The sequence below is a fragment of the Amyelois transitella genome, chromosome 11 (assembly GCF_032362555.1).
Source record: "Amyelois transitella isolate CPQ chromosome 11, ilAmyTran1.1, whole genome shotgun sequence".
NCBI classification, from domain to species: domain Eukaryota; kingdom Metazoa; phylum Arthropoda; class Insecta; order Lepidoptera; family Pyralidae; genus Amyelois; species Amyelois transitella.
The window spans coordinates 4823926-4835559 of record NC_083514.1 but is presented as its reverse complement, the minus strand read 5'-3'; the positions used below and the strand labels follow the sequence as shown (position 1 = coordinate 4835559).

Below are 11634 nucleotides of genomic sequence, written 5' to 3'. Positions count from 1 at the left end.
TAATAGAAATATCCCTATATAAGCACGGTGTAATAATTGTTCTCATCTGGCTAAGTGCAAACACTTGCAGATATAACCTCGTAGTCAACAATATTCACCAGCAACTTGCTCTTCAATATAGCCCTGTAGAATCTGAGGTACGCTTCTATAAATACGCACCAGAGTTCCAGAAAATGATCATGCCACGCTCTATTGACATCTGTCTATCATTACGGACAGGACTGTGATTATTAACAAACCTGACATCGTATTGATTGACCATAGATAGATAGTTTATATAACATCATGGTGGTAATGAAGAAAAACTATAGTGAAAGCTGAATCCATTTTTGCCGTAGCTTTCTATCAATCGAAGTAAATACTAGCTTATTCGTGAGAGGTTTAGAGTACCAACAAAAACGCATACTAATATAATTTTGTACGATTTATTGCGATAACACAGTCTTACAAAACAAATTAGCGACCACAACAAACGAGAAACTTATTAAAGTTGGTAACTTCAATTTATAAGCGACGCACATCACAATTTTGACTGACTCACTTCGACAAATCCAGAATTACTATCCAACTTTAACTTAATCCTAAAGATTAAAATAGTCTATTTGCACGATGTTATAACTGGTAATAGGAAGTGTTTAGCAAAACGAAAAAAATGTGAAGAACCAAATAAGGGCAACATTACAGCACCAATGAGAAATCAAATTACAATATTTTTAACATAAATTAAAATAATATTTTTACACATTTACAAAATACCTAGGGTGCTATGAAAGCAATTACAATAAAAATGTCATTATTTAAGCGCAGCACACACATGAAGCAACAGCGGGTCAGTCGCTCATGTGTGTTGCGCCGTAACGGTCGCAAACACTGGAATCAAAAATAGTATGTACCTAGTTTTCTAACAGATAAACCGACCTGGTTATCTGTCTAATATAGCCGTGCACTTTAAAATTAATTACCTTTGTAATTTAAAATGCGAAATTGAGCACGATTACTGAAATGTAACAGTGTAACTTTGATGTGCATACTGTACAAGTATGTACTCCTGTTGTTAAGAAATGTCTCATAGAAATGCATACACAACATAATGTTGTGTAAGTAGCATAAATAAGTAAATTATAATACAATAACTCTCATAAATTTACATTAACATATGTCATTGAAAATAAATAAAGCTAGATTTCTCCGTAAATTCTCCGATTGAAACATAACTGTGGATTTCGTTGTAGTTTCAGTCTTGTGTCATTTGGTCCTAAAAACAAAAAAAAAATTGTTGAAGAATAATGGCTTTTTAAATTCAACATGGAATTCAAAATTTATTTGCACGCGGACGTTTATCTCAAGGATATCTGAGCTAGTGTATATAGAGTGAGCACCGTCAATGGTAGGGCTGCAGGTAGCGGCTGGTGGCGGCCAGGTCGCGCCGCAGCCAGGCAGCATGCAGCCGTATGGTTTCGAGCGCTTGCTGCAGCGAGCGCTCGGTGCCGGGCGACGGGTGCGTGCGGAAGAACTCCTCCACCTCGAGCGCGGCCGCCTCCGACGCGAAGTTCTCGGTGGTGTATTTCACGAGCCGCGCGAGTAAGTGGCCGCCCTAAATTATACATCAATTTTGAGTAAAGAAAAATTAATACCTTTATGTCAATTATTCCATAGGGATTAGGGTTTTAATCGATCAAATGAAACGAGAAAACAATCGCGAATCTGTATGAAATTGTAAAAAGTCGTGCCATCGCACTCGCTTCTAAACTTGTACTAGTCTCTCACAAGGGGCTTTTTTAGAATACTCTAATGTTAAGAATGCAATCAAGAATCTAACATAAATTGAACCCAGTTTCAACGAGGTTTTTTTTTATGAGAGCACTAACCTGATACCGGTCTATGAACTCTTGCCAGTGGTCCTTGAAGAATTGCCACGCCAGGTCCCTGCCGTTTCTACTCACCGCTACGGATACTATCACAAATACTGTGTCTTGTGAGCGCACTTCATCCTAGAACAAACAACAACAATTAAGTTTTTTTTATTGGAAACAAAGAATCAGTGTTATATGGGGAGCCAACGGTGCCCGGGGAAAGGGCACAGAAATGGCAATCTTTTTTTACTAATATGGCATTGTCATCTACCGCGCCATACAATTCAGCGCCAGGAACAGCCAAAATGACATGTCTGGCAACAAGACTATAGGTAGAATATAGAAAATAGACTAGATATACCGAAATAGCGAAGTTGAGCACTCGATTGAGCAGCGCTGGATCCTTAACAGCTCCCAGGGCGCGGCTGATGCGGTCTTTTTCTTCGTGAAGGTCTGCAGCGCGGTACAATGCCAGAAACCGCTCAAACATGGCGTCGTCGGCGTCGCACAGCGCCGCGCGGTAGCACGCCGACCGCAAGTCTGCTGCCAGCGGCGCCGCGCCGGAACTGTGGCGCTCGAACCTAGCGCAAAGGGATAATCGTTCAATTGTAATCAACTTTGGTACAGTTCTTCATATTTATATATTCCACTAAGAACTACCACAAGATACACGCTATGATACAGATCATAAGACATACAGCTTTCATGTCATGCTTCAAGCTGACAAAAGCTATATCTGAATATGATGAAATCAAATGCTACTTTTTCATTAGTTTACATGTGGTAGGCAGATTATACTGCCAGTCATTAGTAGTATAATTAATGATGCTCCGATATTTACCAAAAAGTTGTAGACAAAGAGATTATTATTATTAAGTTATTACACTGATAAAAATTAACAACACGGTAGATATGGTCTCTACGTCAGTTGTTAAGATACGGCAGACTATGGTGTAAAATAGTCTCACGACATAATTATATACTGTTGCTGCCTTAATGTGGGTAATCAACACTTCACATGTATATGTTTTATTAAAATGGGGAAACTCACCGGATCTTTGCCTCTTTAATAGTCTCTGGATCTTCAAAACTGATCATTCTATTAAGAACTAAACTTCTTAGTAGGGTGTCCAAGTGGCTTTCTTTCTCCTCTGCGTCCCAACCCAGCTTGCGAGTGATGTTTGCAAAAAGTTGTCGTCCGTAATTCTTTAGTGGTTTGTCAAGGGCCGTGTGCGAGAATAACACACTCAGTTTTGACAAGCAATTTGATATTGATGACCAAACTGTGAAGTTTGTTTCATTGGTGAATGCTTCCATCAGCTTCAAGGACTGGAAAATAATTAATTTGGAATTTACAACTATAGAACATACACATACGCCATTGATTTATAACACAAAACAAATAGGAATATGTGAGAGCATTTCAAATGGAGGCCCAAAACTAGCTTTAATTTTGTTGTAATGTATAAATAATTTGGTCCTGATGTATTATTCACGTTAGTGATTGATAGTGATAGTGAAAATTCACGTCAAATTTCATGACAAAAGCACTCACCGTGCCGTGTGGTGCCCGGCACTTTAGAATAGACTACTCCATATCTTTCCCATGGATGTCGTAAAAAGCGACTAAGGAAAAGGCTAATAAACTTGAGATTCTACATGTCGGCGATGGGTGATACAGATGAACATGGCATTGTCTACCCCGCAAGGGATATAGCCGTGAGTACATTCAGTCAGAAAAGTATCGGGAATGGATTATTTATTTATGGTTCCAAATTCAAATTTTTGTTTTTTTTGTTGTTGTTAGATTGGCACAACTGTTTTCCATTTTGGCGCGGAGTTTGAGTTGCATCTGTTGTTTACATTAAATACAGTGCTATTTTTAGTTATATCATATCTAGTGTGTATTGCTAATTTCATAATGGATAAAAACATTGAACAAAGAGTTTGTCTTAAATTTTGCATTGCCAATGGAATATCGTGTTCGGAGTCACTGAAAATGTTACAGAAGGCTTACGGTGAATCGACTTTATCAAAAACTCGTGCTTATGAGTGGTACAAAGCGTTCAAAAGCGGTCGAGATGTGATGGAAGATTTGCCTCGCTCTGGTAGGCCATCAACGTCTGCAACTGAAGTTAACATCGCAAAAGTGAAGGAAATAGTGACTGAAAATCCTCATTCAACTTTGAGAGAGATAGCCACCGAACTTTCTGTATCTCACGAGTCGATCCGTACCATTTTAACTAATAATTTGGGTATGAAACATGTTGCCGCTCGGCTAGTCCCAAAAGACCTGAATTTTTTTCAAAAACTCAATCGCATGAGAGTCGCTGAGGACATGCTAGAACGAGTCAATTCCGACCCAACATTCATGAAACGCATTGTTACTGGTGACGAGACGTGGGTTTACGAGTTTGACATGCAAACTAGTCAACAAGCTTCGGAGTGGCGCCTTCCAACTGAACCGAAACCGAAAAAACCACGCCAAAGTCGTTCAAAAGTCAAAGTCATGTTGACTGTTTTCTTTGACTATCGCGGTGTTGTGCACTCGGAATTCTTGCCGGAAGGTCAAACGGTAAATAAGGAATATTATTTGAGTGTTATGCGGCGTTTAAGAGAGCAAATCCGACGAAAAAGGCCAGATTTGTGGAAAGAAAATTCTTGGATTTTGCACCATGATAATGCACCTTCGCACAAGGCCATCATTGTGAACGAATTTTTAACCAAACACTCAACAAATACCATCGAGCAACCACCATATTCACCAGATATGGCTCCAGCCGACTTTTTTCTTTTTCCTAAACTCAAATTACCACTTCGTGGCACCCGTTTTCAATCGGTAGAAGACATAAAAGAGAATTCGCGGCGAGAACTGACCTCAATTCCGGAAACAGCGTTTAAAAAATGTTTTGATGATTGGATTATTCGTTGGCGTAAGTGTATCGTTTCTAAAGGAGCATATTTTGAAGGTGATAAAATAAATTTGGATGAATAACAAACAGTTTGTGTATTATTGATCTTTTCCCGCTACTTTCTTGACAGAGTAGTATGTCTAGCAGTCACCTCGGCAGTGTGCGTGTGGCCCGCCTGCACCAGCGCGAAGCAGTCGTCGAGCAGGCCGAGGCGGTCGAGCGGCGGCAGCGAGCCGTCGCGCACCGCCGTCACCAGCTGCGACAGCATGGACGCCGGGTAGCGGGTGCGGTAGTACCCCACCTGGACAATTACAAGTTTCTGTCAAATCCAGTGTAGTTAAGTAGTATTGTTCGTGCGTGTTTGGACGTACGACCGAAACTCTGTGATGTCCAGCATTTGGGACCACTTTCAATTGGAACCCCGGCGTCAGCCACCAGACTACTTATTTTTAACTAGCGATCCGCCCCGTCTTCGCACGGGCTGCATTATAGATATAAACCTTCCTCATAAAACCTACTTTCCAATATTATAAAATCCTCCTATTTTCTCTGCTTGTGTATGTAAACTTGGAAAGTTGTGGTTAGATTACAAACTTTTTTTAATAACAAACTTTTAAAGAAGTGACTTTTGTCCTTATCAATTTAAGCTTTAAAATTTAAGCTTTAAAACTGTTAAAAATTATCTTACAGTTCCTGGATTGAGTTTCACCCACGATTCCTCGCCCACATTCTCCAACACAACCTCTTGTGTTCTCTTTTCCAACACTGTAGACAATGTCACCTAAAAATCAGAATAAATTTTTATTATTATTTAAAATTTTAAGCGTGCTAGCACCTACAATGTACCGTGTTATCTATTAATTTTAATTTGAATAAGGTTATGAGTGAGTAGCACAGGTAAGAAAATTAAATAAGAGTCTACAAAGAAGCTTGTTACAGCAGTTAATTATTCACGAGGATCTCGTATTTCTCTAAAAAAATCTAACTACGCCTTTATATGCTTACTAACATATTAGGATAAAAAAAATGAATCTAGTAACCAATTTACTTGGTCCGTCTTCATTTGTACTTGTAAATGAAATGGAGAAGCTAGAGGTTTCCCTGCACTAACGTCACATTCACAGTCTTCATTTGCACACCGAGCATTCGTCAATTCTTGTTGCGACTGTTACACAAATAACACAAAAAATTTAAAATGACAAAACAAATACCATTTTTTGACATGAAAATAATACTTTTATTTACCTACTCAATTTTATCATTAAGCCTAACAGCTGAACATGGCCTGTCAGACTTCCGACTGTTGGCTCTGTCTATCCCGCAAGGGATATAGACGTGATTATATGTATGAATGAATACTATCATTTGAAAATACTTGGCTTATAAATCAAAATACATGCAGATGCAATTTATCAATTTTATCAACAGGAAATGAAAAAGTAGGTCAATGTCAGGTAATAGACATCAATGATAAAGATGATAAGGGCAATCTTGTCTGATCGTACACTCAATGTTAAGAGGCTATTACTGTCAATGTTTTGTTACCTTTGAAGGCTGTTCTTGTGTGGAGATTGTGATAGGAACCATCCAAAGGGTATCATCTGCTTGGGATCCATCAGCACAGAATTTTTGTTGGGTTAATGTCAGTACCCTATCTTTGCCTCTTTGTTCAGATGTCACCTGCAATAAAACAAATACTTATTATTGACAATGTATTTATATAAGTACCTGCCTATTATCAATTACCTTAATTTAAATTTACCTATTATCTTTTATTTTATTTTTAAAATTGTTTCTACTTTTGAACATAACATCAAATTGCTAGATGTAAATTTAAATATTCATAATGGTACCAGCCTTCAGGGCCAGAAAGATGAGTTCTTAAAATATGGATTTTCAAAAAATATATTTAAGGAGTCATGTGAAATTCCTAGGTGCATTTTATATCTGTTTACTTACAAATAAATCTTTATTATTAAATACCAATCTCAATCAGTGTAATTATTCAGTAAAAATATCTCATCTAAGATTTGAATAATGACAGAATTCATTTAATAACAAGCTCTATCAAAATTATTCAGCATACTCTTTAGTTATAGGTTTAACAAGACCTACCTGCACCATGGGGAATCCCATCTGCTTTGTCCATGTTGACATCACAGCTCCCACTGGCTTGTTTGAAGCCTCTTCTAGAGCTGCCCATAAATCTTCAGTGAAAGTATTTTTATACTAAAAGAAAATTCAAATTGTTTATACAAATTTGTGATACTTTCTCTATCCTCACCTCTCTGGTGAGGAGCCGGGGTATGGCTTTGACCATAGATCCTAGATTAGGTAAGTCAGATTTTTACTTGAAGCAACTCCCATCTGGCCTCCACAACCTTTGCAGGTAAACCTAACCCGAATTGGATCTGTGGTTACACATCCAGTTCCCTGAATGTGCAGGTTTACTCAAGATATTTCTGTAAGAGCATCGTTTAGTATTCAAACGAATGTACATAACTTTGAATATAGTCATTGGTACATGGCCGAGGTGGGAAATTTGTAAGTCTTTATTTAATTAAAATGTAACCAATAATGGTGGATTAAGTTTAGTCCAATCTGCATTTTCATTTTCACTCCATTGGGTGTGAAAACTGACAGCAGACTGGATAAAGTGGAAAGAAGAATGTAGGAAGGCAACCTGCAACTTGAAGAACTATAGTGGAGGATGCAACTGGGATATTGATAGGTCTTTTTGCTGAAAAATACATTTCTGTATTAAAGTATGATTATTATTAGCAAAAGTATTTCCCTTTTAGTTTTTAAAACTTTCATACTAATATTATAAAGTTGGAATTGTATTTTTGTTTATCATGAATAGTCAAAAACTACTGGACCGATTTTGATAAAATAAGGCAGAGTTAGTGTAGGCCACCAGGAGTAACATAGCTATACTTTTTACAAAAAGTCATGTGAGGACAACTAAGGTTTAGTCACACATACCTTTACATACCTATGAATTTCAGTGAATATTAACAAAACTGAAATATGCACTAGAGCAATATAATGATAACCATTCATGTTTACAGTAGGAGATAACATTTATGATAAACTTATTCCAACCACTGGTACATCCCGTCACAAACAATCCATTACTATAATAAAATTATTTTTTTTAAATTTGGTAAGTAGATAATGTCTATTTTAACATAATAAAATTTTTGTTTTAGTGTATTACTTTTTCTTTTATTTAGGAAGGCTTGACAAGCCTTCCTACTCTTAAAATAGAACAACTCAATTAATTTCATATGCATGTCTTAAGAAAAGACTAAGGGGATAGACTAGCCCACTTTCACCTCATGCAACAGGACAAAATGGGATTCATTTGTTCCTACAACAGGGTCATTAATGTCAAATGGAAATGACTCCATTAATTACTTATTACCTCTGGTTTGTAGCCATAGAGGGCCCTAGGCTCCTCCAGAAGGGCACCAAGAATGAACGGGTCAGACCCCAAGAGGATGATGAAACTCCAACCACTTAAAAAAACATACCTGATGCCTGGTGAGGTAAACATTCATTCCTTTACGAAAGTCATCATCTCCAATGTATCTATGCAACATACGGATAACAGATGCACCTTTATTGTATGATATATCATCGAATATTTCATCAATTTCTGATGGATGACCAACTGGCACCTCAATAGGATGTGAATTTTTTAGGCAATCCAATTCCAATGCCCTAAAATGAACAAAAACAGATGGATCATGTGGTTGTAAATTATCAAAATGAGAATGCATTTCAAGAAAAATTTATATGCTTACTCATTGTTGGCAATGTGCCAACTATTCAGTTTTGAAAACAATGACACTTCATTATACTTGAATAGGTACCACATAATTTAATTTCTATATACTATTTGATTTAATTTGTAACTGTGTAACACAAATTTGAATAGATATTTTGAAAATAAATTACCTGGTGTATGTCTCTGTTACAAACTGAGTCCAAATATCATATTCAGGAAACAGGTGGTTCACACACAAGAACTCAACAAAGGAAGCATATCCCTCATTCAACCAAAGATGTGTCCACCATTCCATAGTTACCAAGTTGCCAAACCACTGGTGGGCTAGCTCATGGCCCACCACCAATGCTATCCACTGCCTGCGCACTGCTGAAGTATGCTCTTCATCAACTAGCAAGCAGGTCTCCCTGTATGTTACAAGACCCCAATTCTCCATAGCACCAGCCGAAAAATCTGCTATTGCTATCAAGTCAATTTTGGGCAATGGATAAGCAATATCAAAATACTCTTTGTAGTATGGAAGGACTCGTGCGGCAACTTCTAATGCAAACAACCCTTGCTTGGTCTTTCCGACTGGCGTGTAAACACGCACGAGGACGCCATCCCGAGACTTTTTCTCCACATAATCATATTCACCTACCACTACTGCCACCAAATACGTAGACATTATAGGAGTTGTATCAAACTTTATATACTTTGTCTCCCCTGTCACTTTTTCTTCCTTAACTGGCATGTTGGACAGGGCCACACGATCTGCAGGTACCTCTAAGGATATATCAAAAGTAGCTTTGATGGCAGGCTCGTCCCAGCAGGGGAAGCAGCGGCGCGCGTCCGTGGCTTCGAACTGCGTGACGGCAGCATAGCGCTCCTCCCCGTTGGGCGTCAGGTACTTGCTGCGGTACAAGCCCTTCATCTTGTCGTTGATTTCGCCAGTGAACTCGCATAATAGGGTCGCTTCTCCCACCGTTAGTGGCTTTTCAAACACGAGCCGAGCAGTTTCTTCTGAAGCATTAAGCTGCACTTGTACGGGTTTCAGTGCAAACTCGGGGCCTTCATTGTTGTACTGAAGAATAACATTCTTAAGGTCCAAATCTAAACAGTTGAGCACTATTTCCTTTGTTACACTCAATATCTGAAAGCAAATGCAATTCGAGTTTTAACGCGTCACATGGAAAATTCGCAACGGCGATGTGTTGAAATTATCCTTACCGATACTTTCACTGCAGTTTTCCCCGTGAATGTAAATTTTTGAAGATTTGGAACCAATTCTAAATTGTAATGTTTAGGTAAAACATTTTTTGGAAGACGCTGAAATTGTTTGTTTTCTGGCATTGTCACTCTTTCTTTCAATATCGTAAATGTAGGACGCGCTGTTGAGAAATACCGTAATGACCGAGTGACAGAGTGAACTCCAACAGTGCCGCTGATACGTGCCCCCCTCGCGCGTCCGTGCCCCCACTCCGAATAACGGGATTCGCTACGTAATCTGCAATGGCGACCGAAATGTGAATATTTTTCAAAGCGAATTGCAAATGAATTACGTATGACGCGTATCAGTTGTAGCGTCATTGAAATCAAATTTCTGTGACGTTGTTTGTAAGCTGTGGTTTGTAGTGAAAGTAAAACTTTCTCATTCCATTCGCTCAAACCGATAAAGAAAGCAGGTTGCTCGCAGGAACTTCGGCGATTATGAAAAAATTATGAATTAGCTTCACAGTTTAGGTTATGATGCGTGTCCGATACAATTGCTATTTTTTTAATATAAAATTTGGTTGGTGCTAATTTTTTCTTTCATCAAACAAAAATCGTCGTCACACAAATCCTCCTAAACTTTAGTTGTCCCATGACTATATCATTGGCGTTTCCCATCCAATTGCCTTGATTTTTTTTATCCCTCATCAATCCCCAAAATAGGGACTACGTATAACACTTAGGCTAGGTCTGTGACGGTCTTAAATCGATTATCTGGCAACACTGCCGGTCTGTTAAGCCCGCTCCACACTTACGCGAGAACCTCGCGAGAAGGCGAGAAAACCACGAGACGCGTGAGTGTGGATCCAATCACATATTCTTTTCGCCTTCTCCGGTGGTTTTCGATTTTTAGCGCGAGAATAGACGCGAATATTGTTGGCTTCACACTCTCGTGGTCCTCAGTAGCGTGTGACGAGCGGTGCGAAGCAGTTGTGTTGTTTATTTACGTTATTGGCTATTGTATTTTTACCAAGGATAATTTATGTAATGATTTTAACGGAAAACGCAAATAGCGTATTAACGCGATCATATCATTTTTCATGAAATGAGTCCGTCACTTCAACTTGTCTTTGTCCTTTACTTATCTTTTTGTGTTTGTACATTTGTTATCCTTCTTCTTTCAGATTGTCCATCCGTCCATCGACCAATTTCGTAACTTCGTGTCTATAATCTAAGGTCCAACTATTTTATCTATCACCCTATGTCATTCTGATAAAAAGTGTTTGGAAATTAAATATAATTAATACCCTATGATTAAAATTATAGCTAAACCGTTGAACCGAAATTTGGTGTGGATGTTGTTAAATACCCGAGTTCAAATTAAGGTGACTCTTTGTAAATAAATCAATCCCCCAAAGGGCTGCAATAGTGGGTGAAGTTAAAAACTTACTACATTTTAGTGTGTTTATTATTTAGACAAACACGTGGGTGAAGCCGCGGGGCAAAAGCTAGTAGGTACTTTATATGTTTAGGTAGGTTACTTAAAAGAATGTTAACATTATAAAGGATTGAAAGAAAGAAATTATTTATTGGAGCATAAAATACCAGCAAACACAACTCTTATTCTATCTTATATGCTACCAATGGTCATGACGCAGGTTTTCAGTGGAAACTTAAAATAAAATAAAAAGTCAGATAGTTCTACTTAAAATGACAAAACAAGAAAAATTCAACGCTCTCTTCGTGTAATAAATATTTAAATGGCTTTATCAATACATATTATAAAATCAAAACATATAATAAAACAGTAAATAAAATTGTCTGCATTTTAATAGAATTTGATCTAATCTCAAAATAATAATAGGGTATAATTTACTTTGGAATC

At 37.9% G+C, this 11634-nt stretch overlaps 1 protein-coding gene across 1 annotated transcript; it reads right to left on the bottom strand.

The window, feature by feature from the left end:
- Positions 1 to 409: 409 nt before the first annotated feature.
- Positions 410 to 10480, bottom strand: LOC106135065 (puromycin-sensitive aminopeptidase). Its single transcript, XM_013335249.2, has 12 exons — positions 9768 to 10480; positions 8729 to 9690; positions 8302 to 8491; positions 6881 to 6994; positions 6311 to 6445; positions 5454 to 5546; positions 4917 to 5066; positions 2905 to 3182; positions 2215 to 2434; positions 1869 to 1991; positions 1380 to 1594; positions 410 to 1255 (listed from the first exon to the last, which is right to left on the bottom strand). The coding sequence occupies exons 1-11, from the start codon at positions 10125 to 10127 to the stop codon at positions 1382 to 1384; spliced, it is 2838 nt and encodes a 945-aa protein (XP_013190703.1). The 5' UTR covers positions 10128 to 10480; the 3' UTR covers positions 410 to 1255; positions 1380 to 1381.
- Positions 10481 to 11634: the final 1154 nt, after the last annotated feature.

Coding starts and splice junctions, on each gene's coding strand:
- LOC106135065 (XM_013335249.2), bottom strand. CDS start 10,127: ATGACGCTACAACTGATACGCGTCATACGTAATTCATTTGCAATTCGC. Junction 8,492..8,728: donor GTAACAGAGACATACACCAG/GTAATTTATTTT, acceptor TGTTCATTTTAG/GGCATTGGAATTGGATTGCC. Junction 3,183..4,916: donor GCCACACGCACACTGCCGAG/GTGACTGCTAGA, acceptor ATTATTTTCCAG/TCCTTGAAGCTGATGGAAGC.